Source organism: Patiria miniata, unplaced genomic scaffold (genome assembly GCF_015706575.1).
Source record: "Patiria miniata isolate m_02_andy unplaced genomic scaffold, ASM1570657v1 HiC_scaffold_20, whole genome shotgun sequence".
In the NCBI taxonomy this organism is placed as follows: Eukaryota; Metazoa; Echinodermata; class Asteroidea; order Valvatida; family Asterinidae; genus Patiria; species Patiria miniata.
In genome coordinates, this window is record NW_024037059.1 from 23,173,164 (window position 1) to 23,192,760 (window position 19,597).

A 19,597-nucleotide genomic window follows, 5' to 3' on the forward strand; every position below is an offset into this window, starting at 1 on the left:
GCCTAAAAAAAAAAGAAGTTATGTACAATGAATGCTACGTACACTATTGAAAATACTTCGCTATTTATTCCATGTTTAAAAAAAATAGTTCATTATAATATAAATTATTTTAATTAATTTTCCACTATCTTACACGATAACAATTGATATACATTTATTCTAAAAATGGTAAACTATTTTGTAACCCCTGCGGCCGACGCGACCCTGCCGGCCCCCGGCCCTCGGCTCGTGGTGGATACGCGCGTACGCCGTCGCATCATGGCGCCCGGTACCGAAGCGTACAGTGTTTCCATCAAGGGCAAATGAGGATCTTCGGTCATTTTCGACCGTTTAATGCGGATAAAATTCAGTCTAGAGCTGGGGGTAATCGCCCAGAGCTGTGCCGATGGTGTAAAAGCGGGTTACACCGTGCTAAAAATGCAAACTTCAAAGGAAGAATCGGGTCCATATAAAGATGTCGACGCAGATGCGGATAAAATTCAGTCTAGAGCTGGGGGTAATCGCCCAGAGCTGTGCCGATGGTGTAAAAGCGGGTTACACCGTGCTAAAAATGCAAACTTCAAAGGAAGAATCGGGTCCATATAAAGATGTCGACGCAGATGAAACGGCTAACATTTTGTCTGATTTTGGATTCCGCTTTTTGATATGTACCTTTGGAAAGGTTGATGATGAGTTTAAAAGTATACAAATATTGTGTGCGCCGTGCAACAGTCTAGGACGAGGCTATACATGTACTGTACATGTACATGTGCATCTATCATGCATGCATCGTGCATCGATCTCGGCACGCGCACTGCCTAGCCTGTAGGCTTGCGCGATCTTCTGCATGTTCGTTGTAGGAAGGTGCAAAACATTGTGCACTCCAACGTTCCACGCGCGCTATCGTCATACAATTGAGGAGAAACGGTCAGAAATGGTTTCAAAATGTATTTAAAATTCATTTCTATAGATTTTAATAATATTTCTTCCCTTCAAAAAAAAAAAAAAATCCAGGGTCGGCCGCATTTTTAGGGTCGGTCGGGTTACGCCAACATAACACTTTTTTTTTTTAGGCCTAACGGGAACAAAATTGAACATTTTCCAAAATGTTTTGCCTATACTACAAGTTACGAGAAAAACTCGCTCCAGCCCTAAATGACAACCCAATGATAAAACTCGGGGCTGGGTAACTCCAGCTAGTTGTACTGAAGTTTACTTACGATCCAGAAAAAAAGTGAAATTTTCCGTTCATTTCGGAGAGTTCCCCTCGCGATCTTGAACACGTTAAATTCCCGATCGTGTTTAATGTTTGAACGACGCGATTTCTTCTACATGCCCAGCGTACATTCGATGGTCCCCGTATCCCGAGTGCGATTCCGTTACCAAGCGCGCGATGCATCGATTATGAAAATGAGTCACGTTTGTAAACAAATACATGTGCTTGAATTAGCTTGTCAATGAGGGCGTCTGACGTGACGTCACTGTCGTTGCTCGATCGCGAAGAAAAACAAGTCGCGCTTTATCAACGACTGTTTCGTGTAATAATACGTGCTCCGATCTGCGCCGCGCCGTACGACAGTATGGGCTTTGAACACACCCAAGGAGCACGTATTATTACACAAAACAGTCGTTGATAAAGCGCGACTTGTTTTTCTTCGCGATCGAGCAACGACGGTGACGTCACGTCAGACGCCCTCATTGACAAGCTAATTCAAGAACTGAGCCTCCATGCAAACACATTGAACTGTAAGTTTTCAGACTATTTTGCTGTTTTTTTCCAAAATGTTCGCTGTTTGGGAACAATATAAGGGGTCTCATGGAATGTCAAAAATGTATAGATCAATGCAGGATAACTGTCTCTCTCATTTGTAATCTCTTTACCGTTTTTGGGGGGTCTTTTTGTCCTCGCGTGGGTTTGTGACTATGCTACTGTGATGGTGCTACCAAAGTATGGCAAATCGGTGGAGCGTTGGTATGGAGGGGTACCCGTAATTCAATGCTCCACCCAGTAGAGCTAACGTTTACTAAAGGTTTGCCGGCGGTATTCCATATCAACAGAGGGCACTGTACTCTTTAAGATAGGGCTGAATTATAAGATGTATTAAATTCCCACCAAAAGTTGTGTAGCACGTTTGGTGTAGTGGTTAGACGAAGGCTCTAGTAAGCGGGATGACTTGGGTTCGATTCCGACCGCAGCACATTTTTAAGGTTTTTTTTTCTCATCCCCAAATAAATAAGAATATTCTTCTTTTATTATTTTAACATGTCTCAAACATTTTTTTGCAGAGTATTACATTTTCTTTTTCAGATTAGTGGCTCTGGAGGATTTTTTTTTAAAGGGAAATAAAGTCCGAAATTATAATCTGAATCCCATCTTGTGAATACGAGGTTACAACGATAATTTTGGCATGGAGCCAGACTAAAATTTGTCACTGGAAAATGTTTAAGTACAAAAAAACAGTAACTGCGCATGTTCAGTGCATATCCGGCAAACTAACGTTTACTAAAGGTTTGCCGTCTCCGGCAAAATATACACTGCCTTAAAAATATAGTATTTTCACGCGAAAAAATGACCTTTCACTTGCACGGCCGTTGTCCGCCATCTTGACTTCGCACAAATCTTGGACTACACCATTTCAAGCAGGGGTGTGTAGGTAATGACATTATCTTGTCATAAACAACAGAGGGATACCAGATCTGTGAGGACTGAGGATCGGAGTGGTGGATCATTATTTGGAGTAATTGCAGAATACCCCGCCACTAGGAAATACACCCCTAAAATCACTGGCTACGAGGTTGGAAGCACTGCAAAAGAAACAATTCAAGTCCATTGCCAGCTACGCGGATACTGAGTGGGGGTCCATTATTTGAGAATGAAGCAACACAAAATGAATGGGAGTTGCTGAAAAAAATTCTAAGTCCAAACCAACCACCCTGTTGGCGGGTACAAGGCTACGGAGTGGGAGTCCCCTCGAATATGCTTGAGAACGAAGCAACACAAAATGAATGGGAGTTGCTGAAAAAAATTCTAAGTCCAAACCAACAACCCTGTTGGCGGCTACGAGGCTATGGAGTGGGAGTCCCCTTGAATATGCTTGAGAACGAAGCAACACAAAAGGAATGGGAGTTGCTGAAAAAATTCTAAGTCCAAACCAACTACCCTGTTGGCGGCTACGCGGTCACAAAGTGGGAGTGCAATGGAGCATGACGCATAGTACATACAAGTAGCGCTGAGAATGTTTATTGAGGTCAATCAGCCGTGACCTCGTAGCCGGCTACGAGGTGGATAGATCGAGTGGGCGGGGTATTCTGCAATTGTGCCCCATTATTTTGTGAGTTGTGTTTATGTTTCATTTACTTTATTGAAATGGACATCTTTTGGTATTGGCCGGCCGCGCTCTCTCTGTTGGTTTATTGTACAACGCTGTCACCCTTTGGCTTTGGCATAATGGTATGGTCCGTGCTGCCACTGAGGCAACATGGCAGCCGATTTCGGAGCGGCACGGAGAGCCAATTTTCTTGAACTGAAAATCGCATTTTCAGACGTTTAATCTAGATTGATTTTAAGCCAAAATCTTGTTTCTGTGCACACTGTATGGGTTACATACTGCTTTTGTCACTTTTAATGCATTTTGGATGTGTTGACGCTGTGTTGACGCTTTGGAGTGTGTTGACGCTGTGGGTGAGTATGTAAACACCGGCAATCGTGGATGTAGGACAAAAGAATTGGGGCGCAAACAATACGTCCACGATTGACCGAACGTCCACGATCTCAAATCGTGTACAAAACCACGACTGTATTTATTTCATGTCTCATTGTTGGCTGATTTACATCAGTAGGTATACTGCAGTCAAAGAAGCCAACATCTCAGGAATAGTAATTTGCTCTACTTTGTTGAAACCATGTTGCTTTGGTGTGATAAATTACTGCTTGATTGAAAACTATTGAATTTTTTCCCCACAGATTGACACATTGATGCTTGCAAAACCCTGCTACCATGGACCATCCTTCTCCCAAATTTCCTGCAGGACAACATAAGAAACACAGTAAGAATGCCAAAGAAAAGATAAAGGCAAGAGAACAACAACGATACTTGAGGAAAGTTCAGAAGTATGATACACATCTAAATATTGATGTTACTCAAGAAAAAGACCCTCCGGATGCATCTTCTCATGCTGATTTTGTACATGTAAGAATCAAGGATGAAGATGCCAAGGATGTAAGAATCAAGAATGAACGTGCCAAGATGCAGGAGGAACATATTTCAGCTATCCATCCAGACCTTACTCAGTTTGGATCAGATGGAACAAGGGGCAAGAAACAGAACAAATCAGAAGACAAGGAAATTGTTCTGCCAACATCCACTGTAATGCAACCGAACACTGGATACTCCCCTTCTCCCTCTGTTGGTATCAATGATGATGTATTGGAAGAACATCACATTTTCAGACTGAAAAAGGTGTGCACAGTATAAAGTACCGGTACTGTTTGTCAAACTTCTGTTACTACAGAAAGTTTAAAGGTTTGGGTTGGCTTTACCATTGATCAACTGCGTTGAAAAAAATAACCAGAGTTTAAAAGTGCCTTTCTGTTCAAGATCAGGTCTTCAATAACATGTACCTGTAGACCAGAAAAAAGGTGGAGAAAACACAACAGTGGAGAATGTTGGGCCATTGATTAAAACATTAACACAAAAAAACTGCCAAAGTATGATATAATGAGGAGGTGCTATAAAACCTTAATTGCCCAAGCAAAGAAACTTTTGGCATTTCATTTTATTTATGTAAAGTTTTGTGTTATTCACCTTAATAACCTGTCATTGCTGTGTTTTTGTTTTGTTTTTTGTTTTGTTTTTAGAAAAGTTCCAGATTTCCCCAGGCTATGTTTTATTGCCGATTATGTAATTACCATCTTGACACTTTGGCATTGTGTATGAAGCATTGGAAAGAACAAAGACACTCAACTCTGGAAAAGGTAAGCAGTTTTAATGAAGTCTATGTGCATTCTTTGTTCAACATTGTTGTTTCATATTGTTGCACAAACATGTAATCAAATGTGTTGCATGAATTATATTTGTGTGTTTGATGACCTTATCATTTACAGTGGTAGATCTCAGTTGTGCTTTGTTTTGCTAATTCTTGTTGGTGCGAATTTGTCGTAATGTTTTTGTGTCACCTCAAAGAATTTTAGGAGACAATCACCAGTCCTGAGTTCCTGTATCCCCATATAAGTATTATCAAATTTTCAAATTTTTCTCCTTTCCCAACTATTTCCCTGAATTTCATAAATCTTGCACTCAAAGGTCATTGAGTAGCAAGGATAAAGTGGGATGTATTTCAGGTCAAATGTCAGCTGAGGTCAGTTATGATGTAAGTCAAAGAAGTTTAGGTTAATCTTTTTTGGAAAGGTTATAACATTGTAAGGCTTTAAAGGATTTTGATGTAACTAAGATGTAGTGACCCTTGACCAGGAAGACACACATTTTTGGAATGTTGAGGTCAAAGGTCATGTAGGGTTCATTAGAGGTCATTGTTAAAATATGCTTCAAATCTTTTTTGGGTACATGATTTGATGGATTTTGATGTAACTTGGATGGAGTTATCCTTGGGTGGTTTGTCTTGATGTCTCTTCAAAAACTTGAGGTCAAAGGTCATCTGGGGTCATTTGAAGTCGTTCAAAAATGCACAAAATTTGACTTCCCTGATAGAAATGAATGGGTGTTCATCAAAAATTGCTGAGAATAAAGGTTTAGGGATGTTGATGTGTTGTGTTAAGGATGTAGCAAAGGTCCCCCAGAGCGTTAACCATTTGCTACAATTTATTTTCCCACAGTACCTTCATGTAAAACTTGATGTAACTAATCCTGAGATGGATCATATTTTCTACATAGTCAGGGATGTTAGGGCGTTATAGGGGCCGTTTGGTTCAGTTTCTTCCAAAAGCACCAAATTTGGCACAGATGTCAGTCATACCATACTATTTCGATTTTTGACGGGCGCCAAGACGGGCGCCCCACGGGGCCGCCATATTGGCAATATCCAATATGGCCGCCAACCGGGTCAGAGGTCATTCGAACTAAATGAGCTAGAATCATAAATAATACCACTTTTCAGGTATTTTCGGGTCGAGCAATCTGAATCTGATGTTATTTTAACGATTTGAGGCAAGACAGATGCCCCAAAGGACCGCCATATTGGCAAAATCCAAAATGGCTTCCACATACCGCAGTTAAAAACTTAACTAGCTAGAATCATAAGTAATACAACTTTGGAGGGGTTTTCGGTGTCAACGAATATGAATCTGAGGTTATTTTAATGATTTGATGCCAGACGGATGCCCCAGGGGGCGTAATTTTTATTCCTAGGAGGGTTAGGGGCAATGTCATGAATAATTCATGTTTATCCATGAGAACGGACAAAGACATCAACAGCATTGTTGTTAGTTTCTCAACTAGTTACAATACATTAAAGCATTTTAAAGAACCGTTGTCGTCGAGCTACCACACAGTAGCCTAATGGATAGCGAGATGAGCTATGGATACAAAGATCCATGGTTCGAATCCACGTCGTCGCTGCTCATTTTCATCAGCTATTTTTCTTCTCCAAATTTATCACTGAGATAATTTTAAATTAAGGGGAAAATAGAACGAGAACCTAAGTCTTGCAATGATTCAAAGGAAAAACTGAATTATTCATGACATTGCCTAACCCTCCTAGGAAAAAAAATTACGCCCCCAGGGGCCATATTAGAAAAATCCAAAATGGTCGCCAGCCAAGTTAGAGGTCAGTCACAGTTATAAACTAAACGAGCTAGAATTATTAATAATACCATTTTACATGGATTTTCAGGGTCGGAGAATCTGAATCTATTGTTTTATTAAAGATTGTATGTCACATTTTGCCCTAAAGGTCTTTAACCCTAACCCCCTAGGCCCTTGTTGCTTACAACCATCCTCAATCCTCCAAAATCCTCAAAAATTTTCCAAAATTTTGCAACTCCGCCTAAATTTTTCAAAATTGTTCGACAGTCCTGCCTCAAAATGCATTCATCCTCAATCCTCCATAATCCTCCTCATCCCAAAACTTTGCACTCGTGTTTAAATGAAGGATAACCAACGCCAAATCCTTCAAAATCATCAGGCAGTCCTGCCTCAAAATGCATTCATCCTCAATCCTCCAAAGTCCTCTTGTGCTTCAATCACCATTCATCCTCAATCCTCCAAAATCCGCATGTGCTTCAATCACCATTCATCCTCAATCCTCCAGAATCCTCATTTGATTCAATCACCATTCATCCTCTATCCTCTAGAATCCTCCAAAACCGCCAGGAGGATTTTGGAGGAGTGAGGTGGGTTAGGGTTAAGGATTGGACTTATCAATAAAGATTATTGTTTGAATTATTTTCATTTAAATACTTAGAGATGATGTCTGCAGTGACAAAATGCTATATGCCGCTGTGTGCTTTTAAATGGAGCTGTTCATTTGTAGAGGACCTTGCATATAGAAACCTAGTGTGATAGCATTTCAACCTTCCTTTGCATGAGGCAGCCGCAGCGCAGGAGAATGGCACATATCACTGAAGCATCATTGAGAGTTGGTCCATATAGTGATTGCCATGTACTGGTACCATCTTTGTGCCAGCCCCACACGATGAAGTCAGGAATTTCCTGCTAGACCGAGGTGGCCTGTAGTAGCGGTTGCTTTACATGTTCAAACAGCACAGCAGGTAGCTGGATTGCTTCCGACAAGCTGCTTTCAGTAGTGACGAAGCGATGTCTGGCCCCTTTGACACCTGCAGTTGCACGACACCCCTTGCTCTGCATGAAATGGCGAAGCAAGTTGTGTCGCACCATGTTAAGCTTTGGAAGAAGGGTGGTGCCAAGGACTTTGTCAGACCAAGATCGGAGTAGATGCTTATGACTAGTATGTTACTGTACTTTTCACCATTTATGAAGCCCACCCAGATCTCCAATAGGCCGAGGATCTCCAAAACAAGCTTGAAATGATCTCGAAAGTGATCGCAGTGACTCGACTCTCAATCCTTCACTGGCGCAGTGGGTCGCATATCAAGTTACTCCGTTGCACCCATAAGATGTGGATGCAGCCTTGTCTAGGTATAGGGCGTAGATCCCGATTTTGGCATGGGGCTTTGCCGACTCATTTGCTAGCACTGAGGTAATTGTATCCCAACCAGGTGAGGATGTCACCATCTGCAAACTTGTTATGATGTGTCGAAGAAGTCAAGCTTGAGGAACCCGCCTCACTGCAGGGTTCTCATGTGAGAAATGGATATTTACGGTTTGGGCATATCACTGAAACTTACCAAGTAAGAGGTTGCCCTGAGCCTTTGTTATCTGTGATCAACATCTTGGGTGGTGAAGACAATGAAACGACCGTTGGTTGATAGCTTTACCCATCCTCAGCATGGCGGGCACACACCACACGCGCCTATACATCCTTACAATAACTTAGGACAATTTTCTCGCTCCAATCTAAGATTGTTTCTGTGGTATGCGTAGAAATGTCAAACTATCCGACATGTGCAGCTAATGGGAAAAGTTTTTTTTTTATGGAATGAGGCACCAGAAACACCAGGTTTGACCAAAATGATCTAGAGTGGTAAACTTGACATCAAATAATTAAAATAACATCAGAATCAGATATTTGGACCCCCCCCCCAAAAACACGTATTTTTTTTAACTGCGAGTACCTCCAACCTGGGTGGCGGCCATTTTTTTTAAAAAATGGCGTCTCCTAGAGCATCTGCCTTGCCTCGAATCATTAAAATGATATCATATTTAGATTCTGTGACCCCGAAAACCCATTAAAGGTGGTATTATTTAAGATTTTAGCTCGTTATTTTCTTAACTGTGATATATGTGGCGGCCATTTTGGATTTTGCCAATATGGCGGTCCCTTGGGGCATCTGTCTTACCTCAAATCGTTAAAATAACATCAGATTGAGATTGCTCGACCCCGAAAATACCTGAAAAGTGGTATTATTTATGATTCTAGCTCGTTTAGTTCGATTGACCTCTGACCCGGTTGGCGGCCATATTGGATTTTGCCAATATGGCGGCCCCGTGGGGCGCCCGTCAAAAATCGAAATAGTATGGTATGGACGACATCTGTGCCAAATTTGGTGCTTTTGGAAGAATCTGAACCAAAATATCCCTAAGACCCCCGACTAACAACTGTTTAACTCCAGATGGTTAATACATGAACCATGTAAAGGGCACACCAACAGTTTTCTAAATGGCAAGCATATGCGCATTTTCTGGCACAGCCATAAACCATGAACATGAACACCTCTAGTCTTGAAATGCATGTACATGTAACGTGTTTGTAAACGTGAAGTTTACCGGTGCTTTTGCGTCTGGATTAATCTACTCATTTAAAAACTTATGCTGCTTTTCTTTTGGATGGATTGAACTTGTGCTGCTTTTCTTTTGGATGGATTTAACGTTCTGTGTCACATACTTTCTACACATGTACTGGTGGTGGCCCCGAGCTGACATCAAAGGCACAAAATGTGTTCCAGTACATCAAAGTTTTGTTCATGACATCGCATTTTTGTTTGACATGGCCATTTTTATCCCCCAGGCTTTAAAGCCAACGGGGGGATATTGCGATAGCGTATTCCTTCTGTGTGTATGTGTGAGTATGTTTCTGCATTCATTAGGGGACGTTGAACAATAGAGGACAATAGGGTCCCCAATTCCCGAAGGTCCCCAATTTGGTGATTGTGTACAAAAATATGGGAGGTCTTCCTAAAAAGTTAAGTACAAACAATCTGGGACAATATGGGGTCCCCGATTGCAGGCAAATTAATACACACTTGCGTGTATGTGTGCGTTTGTTTATGATGTAAATTGAGAACACACATGTGCAACATCATCGATGAATCGAGGACAGGAACCAAATCGAGGACCCCTCGGCTGGAAAACGTGTACAAAACCAATGAGAGCTGTTGCAAAACAGTAAGAGTATAAACAAAGGAAAAGAGGAACAATAGAAAATCTTCGTTTTACACCACAAACAAACCTGCATGAGTCCGTGTACCTTATTTGAGCTGTTGAGAGGGGTTAAAGTACAAACAAAAGAAGGAAAGGATCAGGTCCTCATGAGTATAGTAAAAACGAGCTGGGGGTGTGTGTGTGTATGTGTGTTATGTTTTGGTTAGGCCCAAAAATAAAAGTCTGCGGTTTCTGTTCTGCGATCTGATACACTGTGCCCTCTGGAGACATGCACACAATAGGGAACAAAGGATTGTATACGTCTCCACAGGGCAATTTCTATTGATGAAAACTTCTCCACAGGGTTATCACGAAATATATATGGACTTTACTCAAAAACTAGGAATTTCCAAGGTATGTTGATCAGTCGCAAATGGAAGAGTTTTAGAAAAGGGATAATAAGTCCGAATTTCAGCCAAGGAAATTAATTCTGGTTAAAATAAGAGCATTTTGAAGCTACACTTTGAAACTCGAAAACTTTACTACACGAGAACAAAGAAATGTCTCCACAAGTATACAAATTCCAGTATGTGTGCGCGCGTCGCTGTAGCCATGCTCATCGGCAAAATTAGAAAGTTTTTTTTTCAATGTAAGATGTCTCAAAACCGCCAAAGTCACTGGTTTGATTGGAATCCTGCTGCTGCACAAATTTAACGTGTTTATAGATGGGGTTACGATTGAGTATAAGCTGTATGTGGCCTCTTTGGGCTCCCATATATTTTGTTCTAAATTAAGTCGGGCACTATTTAAAGATGGTGGTGTAATTTTGTAAGGTATGGGATCCCTTACCGCCTGGTTCCCAGACGGTCTTGGCCATTGATCTCCATATACACAGACTGGATAGGACATCGTGCAGTGTTTGTGCACGAATGCGCGGCCGAACAATGGCGGCGCATTTACTGTCAGACGGGTAAACGCGCATTGTGCTTTCACTTTGTTTACTTTGGAAAATGGATTATCGAGTGAAATTTTTCTTACAGGAGGGAGTTCAAGCGCTCCTCCAAAACAAATCTTTAAAAAAAATAACTGAACGATGAAGAGTTACCCTCAATCCCTCCAAACAGCTTTTCCACACTTTCTTGATATACACTTTAAAAATTCAAGAACCCCCCCCCCATTTCCTTTTCCCTTTTTTTTTTTTTAAAATCCCTCCTCCTCCCAAAAATGATTGTAAGTAAATTGCCATTTCATTTTTGGCACATTGGTCATTAGAGCACACTGAATTACTCCATCAATGGAATTAATTATTGTATAATTAATGTGCTGAAATGACATCATATTTTAACTGAACACTCACACGAGAAATTGTATGGAGATTTATTCAAATGATTAATATACTTATTAAAAACATGAACATAAACCAATTAGAATCTAAAAGGTAAAAAACCCTTAATTTTACAAAGTAATCAGTAAAAACTTCTTCCCGTCCCTAGATTGATCAGGGAAGGACATTGTTCACCTCTTGTGATATTGTGTGAAAGGAGATGAATCACAAACCCAAATAGTACTATACTAATTTGTCGACGAATAATTCAAGCTATGCACGGTCTTGTTTATAATTAAATGTTTAACTATACTTCTTAAAATAAATATAATTACTTGTAAGTGTAATGGGAATCGTTTTTGTGAGCGAATATGACGGTGTATTAATGGCTATATCTAGTAATCTTATTTAACGGCGTACACAATATAATTTCAAACCGTAAAAGTACTCATTGCTTTCTTCACCATACAAACTGTCAAAAATGTGACAGTCATCTTGGGAGCTCATAAAAATACTTGCGTTGAACTCCACAGCTTCTTTCCAAAAACAAAATCAATCAATGTTAACAGTTCCACATCGCAAGAATTGATTAAGTCAAACTCTCATATGCCTATATCACATCGCATGTTCCATTCAGTGGATGATACAGTCGATTCATCCCTCCGTGAAGTTCTCCATTTTCGTCCGTCTCGGATATCGTCCTGCAGGTGGTTTTTGCTATGGCTTTGCTGAAGTTCTTTGTTTGATATGAAGGTCAATCGGCCGGTTGTGCAGTAAGTTAGCATAAACCATCTCCTCGGTTTCTCTTTATAAAGAAAAAGAATAGAAAAATTTCGGTAGGCGTTAAGCCAAGGCAGACATAATTCAATCAGATTTTGCATATAAAAGTTATAAAAGTTATTTGAATAAACTATTTTAAACAAGTCAACTTTTGTTCATTGCCATTGCCAGGTCAGTCATGCATGTTTAGGCCTATGTCTTTCAAAAAAAATGATGCCGACCAGCATGACTGGCCTAGATCGCATGGAATTTGAACAGAATATCTCGCTAGCTACCACACAGGCCTCCATCCCCTCGAACTCAGGGCGACAACATTAACGATATTATAATTTGTTTTGTCATTCCCATGTTCATATTCTTCCATGCCATGTTGTAAAGGCCTCGTTAAAAAAAACAACTTACTTGCGAATAATTGTCCTATTCTTCAACGCTCCTTACTTCCCCACTCCAGCAATCTAGTGCTGCGCACACCTTGACTATAATCCTCATCGATTTTAATCAATTAAGATCTCTGTTCCTTATATTCTTTCAAAAATGACAAAGAAACCGAAGAAAACCCAACTTCATTTTTTATCCTCCGTTCGAAAGTGCCTACACAACTCGAATGCAAAATTGTGTTCTTTACCCTTTTCAAAAATCATGCGCACAGACCTGCTCGGACGCACATGTCCTATCCAGTCTGTGTAAATGGAAATCAATGGTCTTGGCCAAGCCCCGCCTGCTCTGACCAAGGGATTGGGACTCCCCTCCGAAGTGGGCGGGCTCGGATTAAGAGAACTAAGTACAAGTCTGACTCGTGGGCCCTCTCCTGAACCTAACAAAAGAAGCAATTTGCAAGGCGATAATCCTCACTGCCAGGGTACAAAAACCGGCAAATCTAAGGGCGCGCTGCCAGTAATCCCTCCCGTGGACTGCTATTGTTAAGTGACTCACTGCCTCGGTAGGCCTATTGAAAAATAAAGTTCAGTTTGAGCAATCAGAAAAACTCAAAGCTTGAAAAAAAAAAAATATGTTGTACGTCAAACAATTAGTAAAACCCATATACAGTTACATGTGTTCATGCAAACAAAATGCTGTCATTCCATACTACATGTATATAGCAAAGAAAATTCTGCAGATAATTATAGCCAGAGCAAACCAAATGCAAGTTGGTCAGGCGCTGTAATCCTCAAAAAATAAACACTAATCTGTTAATAGTGCAGTGCTGAGACCAACAGAGCCACCCCAGTCAACCGAGCGTCACGCTTGAATAACCGAGCGCCCACGGTGTTCATACCGATTGGGGGGAGGGGGCTACTGAGCGTGCCAAGCCGGCCCTCTTCTCGAGCGTCACGCTTGGATAACCGAGTGCCCACAGTATTGATACCGATTCGGGGGCTACCGAGTGGGCCAAGTCCGCCCACTTCTTGAGCGCACGCTTGGATAACCGAGCGCCCACAGTATTGATACCGATCAGGGGCTACCGAGTGGGCCAAGCCCGCCCGCTTCTCGAGCGTCACACTTAAAGAACAGAGGGGCCAGTATTCATACCGTTCGGGGGCTACCGAGCGGGCCAAGCCCACCCGCTTCCCGAGCATAACACTTCACTAACAGAGGGGCCAGTATTCATACCGATTGGGGGCTACCAAGTGGGCCAAGCCCACCCGCTTCTATTCTCAAACTGGCATTAGACTTTTCTGTGTAAAATGCGTATGAATTAACGTCAATAAGGGGCAAGTGCGGTGTCGCAGTCTAAAATTCAAAACATCAAATTATTACCAAAGGCAAAACACTTCATGTTTGTCATTTGGGAAATACTTTATTTCAATACAAAATGAGGCATTTAATTTGATCAAATCCGAGAATATAGATTTCAACGTTCGTATTTTGAAAAAGTCACAGGAAAAAATGCACACATTGATCATCTAGCTTTTAACCATTATTTATATATAGAACTTTGCAAACTAGGCAGTTGTATTAAGTTCATTTAGTCAAATGATTTCATGCAAAAACGAAATACTTACATTCTATGAAGCTCAAATAGAATAAATTTCACCAAAAATATAATGATAGCCAGGTGTCTTCCAAACCAACCCCAACTCAGATGGGCACTGTAATTCTCGAACAATAACCACTAATCCGTAAATAGCAGCTATTGTTGTGACCCAGAGGGCCACTCCAGGAGTCAACCAAGCGTCACGCTTGAGTAACTGGGCGGGCACAGTATTCGAAGCGGGCGGCAGCTTACTGGGCGGGCTCTGCTCTCCTGGTTCTCGAACGGTCCCATTCCGGATCTCATATCTAACTGCACAGTGTCTGGAAGCCTGACTGTATAAAAACTGCCAGCATGGCAGGGGGATTGCTCAAGTTCCGATTGCAGTATTTTTTTAAGGAAGTGTTTGAGCAAGCAACGTATGAGCGTAAATTCTTGTTGTTCTCAGCATTTGTGCCTGTGCAATGCTTTACCATTACACCATTACGTTTGATGCTTTTTGGCACAAGGGACTGCTTTCAAAGTTAGACATCTGGTTTAGGATTCATGGAAAAAGTTGACTTGGAACTCTAATTACCTGTCTCACAGATTTTTACAAACTGTTATTGAAGGGGAAACATCTGCCAAGTCCCCTGTCTTAGCTGGTGTACCTCAAGGGTCCATCTTGGGTCTAGCTCTCTAAGTTCTAGTTTACATCAATGACATAGTGAAGGAGGTGAAATTGTGTCAGGTCTTGATCCCAGTATATATGCAGATGACACAACCCTCTTTCAGTTGCTCCTATCTCCAGTTGTACAAGAGAATAAAGGAACTTTATTGGGGGAGAGGGTAACTTTCCTTCCTTTTTTTTCCGGAGGTGGGCCTAGATTCTGATTCTTATGTTCTTTTTTTTTTTTCTTTTTTTAATTCGAATGTGTTTGCAGGTTGTTTGTTTGTTTTTGTTTTGTTTTTGTTTGTTGTTTTTTGTTGTTTTTATTTTTGTTTGTTTGTTTGTTTGTGTTTGTGTTTTTTTCCTTCAATATTGTGCAATATGTGTCAAATGTAAATGTAATTTTAACGTAACTACGGTAAGTACTTTTAAAAAAAAAGTATATTGTATATACATCAATGGGTGGGTTAACCCTTCTATTCCTTAGGGAAATAATAGCAACTTGTCGCTCTTCTGTGGAAATGTTTTAACAACAATTTTCGGTACGTTTTTGTGCATAAAAACCGGGAGCCAAGGACAATGTTCGGTACAGCTGAATGTTCGGTACAGCGGTGTTCAGTATAGCGATGCTCCACTGTAGTTTTTTTTTTTTCAAGATATTGTACATGTTTGTCCTTAAGTCACGTCATACTTTTAATTGTTCAATTTCAATTAAATCGTTGCTTTGTCTATTTTGTCAGAGCCAAAGCAACATGAAAGAAATAGAGAGTATTGAAGCTCCAAGTAAGGCACATGCCGAGGCTGTAACAACACTTCTTGAAGCTACTGTTGCTGAGATTGCCTTAAAGGACTTTGACCTCAAAAGGAGATCCCTCATAGCTGACACTTTGCAGTTACTGCTACACAGAACAATGCCAGGTTAGTTCTTGTCATAATTTTACTTAGCTTGATTTTTTTTGGATATCATTGTACAATGAATTTGTTTGCATTTGTCTGATCATGAAAAAAGCTGGCAGGTTTGTTCCTTGAATGTTTGGAACCTTTTGAAGTTTCATCGTACATTGTGCAACATACATGTACCGGGGGGGGGGGATAACAGTATCATAGCTGCCACCTAGTACGATTTTTTACGATTTGCCACTAAAACGTTACGAATTTCCCATTTTCTACCTAACGAAAAAAAAAAATGTAAAGTATCGTTTTTGACCGAAAACTTCTGGCTAAATGTCGCGATAATGGATGGACTGGTGACAAGTCTAATAAGAATGCAGTCAAGCACCTGATAGACATCAATGCATTGTGCGCAGTGGAGTACTTGAGGACCAGACTAAAAATATTTTTCAATGGTGTGTCATTTGTGTGCATCTCGTGGATGTGTGGTTGTGTGTACTGTATGTGAGTACTTTTTAGTGACGATCGTGAGCACATTTAGTCGCTTATTGCCGGGATGAGACCCATCAGTGCGAGATTTTATTCATGAAATTTAATAAGAGTATGGTTGGAATAATTGGTAATAGAGTTTGAGTTTGTCACAACGGACAGAAAAGATAAATCAGCATGCGTTTGCAAGGTATGTTGGTGGGATATTTCTATTGCATACGGTGGCCATAGATCATTGTGTGTAAAAACATGATACGAACTCGAAACTCAACATCGATAGCATGCATCTCCAAAAAAATATGCGCACATGTTATTGATGTTATTATTTATTTGACTTCAACAAACAAATACAGACATTAAAACAAGATTAATTTTAAAAAAAATATTTTTTATTTTTTATTTTTTTATTTTTTATTTTTTAATTATCTTTTGGCCTACAGTACATTATTATTCACAACAAGAAGGGTATGCACATGTATGTGTACATGTAAACCATGTACCTGTACTTGATGTTGGTAAAGCTTTCGATAAAACGAGAAGTTGAAAATGACCGCGCGGGTTGATTACTAATTGGGATTTTGAAATGTTGGCAGCTATGCAGTATCTATAAAAACAGTAGAATTGGAGTAGAAAATTTGATTGCCAACATTTCTGGGATGGGAAGAATTGAGATCTGTTGTCAAAATGGGAGCAGCATGAGGCAGTGTTTCCCCTGCCCATTCAAACGTGAGGCAGCCCACCTCGCTACTTTCAGTGACCACCTCGCTCAATTTTTGCCAATAACACCACCTCGCTGTGAATATTTGCAATAAACGATAAAGGAAATTTTGATACTAATCGAAAAATTTTCATTTTGTGTAATTTATGAGCGTTTTCCTTGACCTCTATGTATCAAGAACTCACAATTTTGATGTGTATCTATACAATCATCATGCATTTCTGTGAGCGCTGCATTCTTTTCAGTTTGCAGACTGCGTAAATTTTGTTTCAATCATCAATTTGAATTTTTACCACCTCGCTCAGTTCATTAGCCAGGGGAAACACTGGCATGAGGTCTAGACTCTGCATAATTTTAGTGGTTGCTTTTGTGAGAATCTACCTTGTCTTTCGTATTCCTACAATTAGGCCTACTTTCTGTAAAAAGAAACCAACGAACATCTGTCTTTTTGTCCAACCTTTGTACATCTCAACTTTATTCTAAGCCTAAGCTTAGGATCTCTTCTCTATAGAACTAATTTTCACGATGTCAAATGTACTGCATCTTAATTATTAATAATGGAATAAATTAGTATTTGGGATGTATAACACTCTGTTTAAGACCGGTTGGAGTCTGGATGGGTGATAGTTACCCGAGGCGAAGTTCATAAAAGCCTTTTCGGTAAAAAACAAACAAATCTTTTTGGTCCAAAAACCAAGAGAAGTCAAAAACTAGATGTTGCCAACCATTTTGTTCAACATATTTACTGCATGTTTTATGAAACACCCCTCTGACTCTAATTTGGAATGTCCCTCTACAAATCCTTACCTTATAAGGAGATTGGCGCGTGCGTTGCACGTACTGCACGATGTTGGCAGAATGCACCTTGAGCATTGCGTTGTGAATTTGGGACTATAAAATACTGACTCACTGGTAGTATTGCGCATGCCTAGTGTGCTGGACAAAATATTTCCCTTTCTGTCTGGCACGGCTTTCCTATTAAGCTGCAGCCTTATTTAGGAGACTTAAAGATCCATACTCTTTGTGTACAGTGTATGAATTAAGACTAGTGTCTACAGTGTTCATCTTACCCGTAGAGCCACTATCTATGACTATTTCCCTAGAGGGTGCAATACATCCGCTAAGAGTTCACACAAAAGGCTACCCACCGTGCCCTGCGGCCCGACCACCATCGTAGCATCCTCTTTTCTCTTGGCGTCGGATGGTGAAAGATCGTTTTTTTCACTCGCGGAAAAATCTCGGGTTTTCTTCACCATCTTACGTCTGCTAGAGATTATTTCTTCGAATTAATAAAGTAGAGTTTGTCTTCAATATGTGTATCTTCATTTGTTTGAGTTTCGATCTCTGTAAGTACGTATTTTGGTTTAATTTTCTACATTTATTGTAATGAAAAGGAGATCAGCTAAGGGCCCGACGGGACCCGTGAAGGGAATTTCCATGAGACCGCCGGCCTCTCTAGAGGCACAATGTCGGGAGGCACCCCCCTCCCCTGGACCTAACCTCGACTTTGAATCTGCTGGAGGCACCCCCCTTCACCTGCAGATTTCACCCCGTCACTCGGAAACGGGTGATGGTGACCCCAAAGGCCGGGACAAGCAGGGCACCCCCCTCGGAAAATGGCCCTCCAAGGCCTCAAAAGATTTCAAAGGCTACTTGACTGTGCCACAAGTTCCGGACTCTGCCAAAGATAGGTTGGCCGCAGACGGAAGTGTATCTACATGTACTTCATCTCGCAATCTGTTTGCCGATCCTATCCGGAACAAACTGGAGACCATTCTCAAGAAAGCCGACTATGCCTTCAGGTTTGGAATGCAAGCTACGTCCTTCATGCTCCTACTGTCTGAATATCTTGTCAAGGGCTGTGAGGACAAAACCACAATTCCTGTCAAAATGCTCTCCGCAGCTTTTCGGTGCTTAGACGACTCTCTTCGTCTATCCCTTGAGCAATTCACACGCATCTCGATTTTGACAACGTCTTACCGCCAAGGCAACATTCTAGACGCCCTTTTCCTCCAATCGGAAGGAGCCAAGAAACGACTAGAATCTGTCCCTCTCATGGGACCGGACCTTTTTGCCGGCAAATTCGAAGAGCAATGGAGGCCGAGGCGAAATGCATCAATGCAAAGGACAAGATTAATCTCCGCAAGTCAACATTGAAGTCCGGTCTGGACCAGCCGAAAGCTCATAAGCCCAAGCCTTACCAACCACCAGCTGATCGCCCAGCAAAATCTTTTCGAACCAGGGCCTTTCGCGGTTGTACTTCCAACCAATCAAAGTACAAACACACGAACTACGACACACCCATTGAACCAGGGCCGGGGCCAATCCTACCGCCCGCGTGGCCAGTCATACAAGCCACCGGCCTCCCAGTTCACCGGGTGTTGGCGTTGATGACTTTCCAGAACTTCAGCGGCCCCTCACGGACCTGTGGGCGGCTGCCTTCAAGCTTTTACAGGGTCCTGGTCCCAGGCCGTCTCCGATCGGTGGGTGCTTCAAACGATCCAGTTCGGTTATATTCTAGAGTTTACAAGCACCCCCCATCAGACACCATAATTCGTCAAACCAAGGTTCCAGCCGAGCCAGCCAAATGCATAGCCTTGGAAAAAGACATCGAGTCCCTCCCTCACCAAAAACACAGTTCGCATAGTTCCCCTGGGAAGAGAACCGTCCGGTTTCCTGTTGACCTTTTTCCTAACACCCAAAGGGAACACATGAACGTGGCGACCAATCTTGAACCTGAAACCACTCAACAGATTTGTCCGCCCCAAACGTTTCCGTATGGATTCTCTCCGAACAATCCTCAACTCGATTCCAACTCTGTCATGGGCTACATCTCTCG

The 19,597-nt window shown here is 41.3% G+C and overlaps 1 protein-coding gene across 2 annotated transcripts in view; it reads left to right on the forward strand.

Moving 5' to 3' along the window:
• Positions 1 to 19,597, forward strand: part of LOC119728246 (terminal uridylyltransferase 4-like) — a 58,325-nt gene that overhangs the window by 11,899 nt on the left and 26,829 nt on the right. For both annotated transcript variants that reach the window (XM_038200402.1, XM_038200401.1), the window contains exons 2-4: positions 3,944 to 4,439; positions 4,838 to 4,954; positions 15,401 to 15,578. In XM_038200402.1, the coding sequence (XP_038056330.1) occupies positions 3,978 to 4,439; positions 4,838 to 4,954; positions 15,401 to 15,578 (757 nt within the window). In that variant the 5' untranslated portion in view covers positions 3,944 to 3,977. The remainder of the gene's footprint in view (positions 1 to 3,943; positions 4,440 to 4,837; positions 4,955 to 15,400; positions 15,579 to 19,597) is intronic.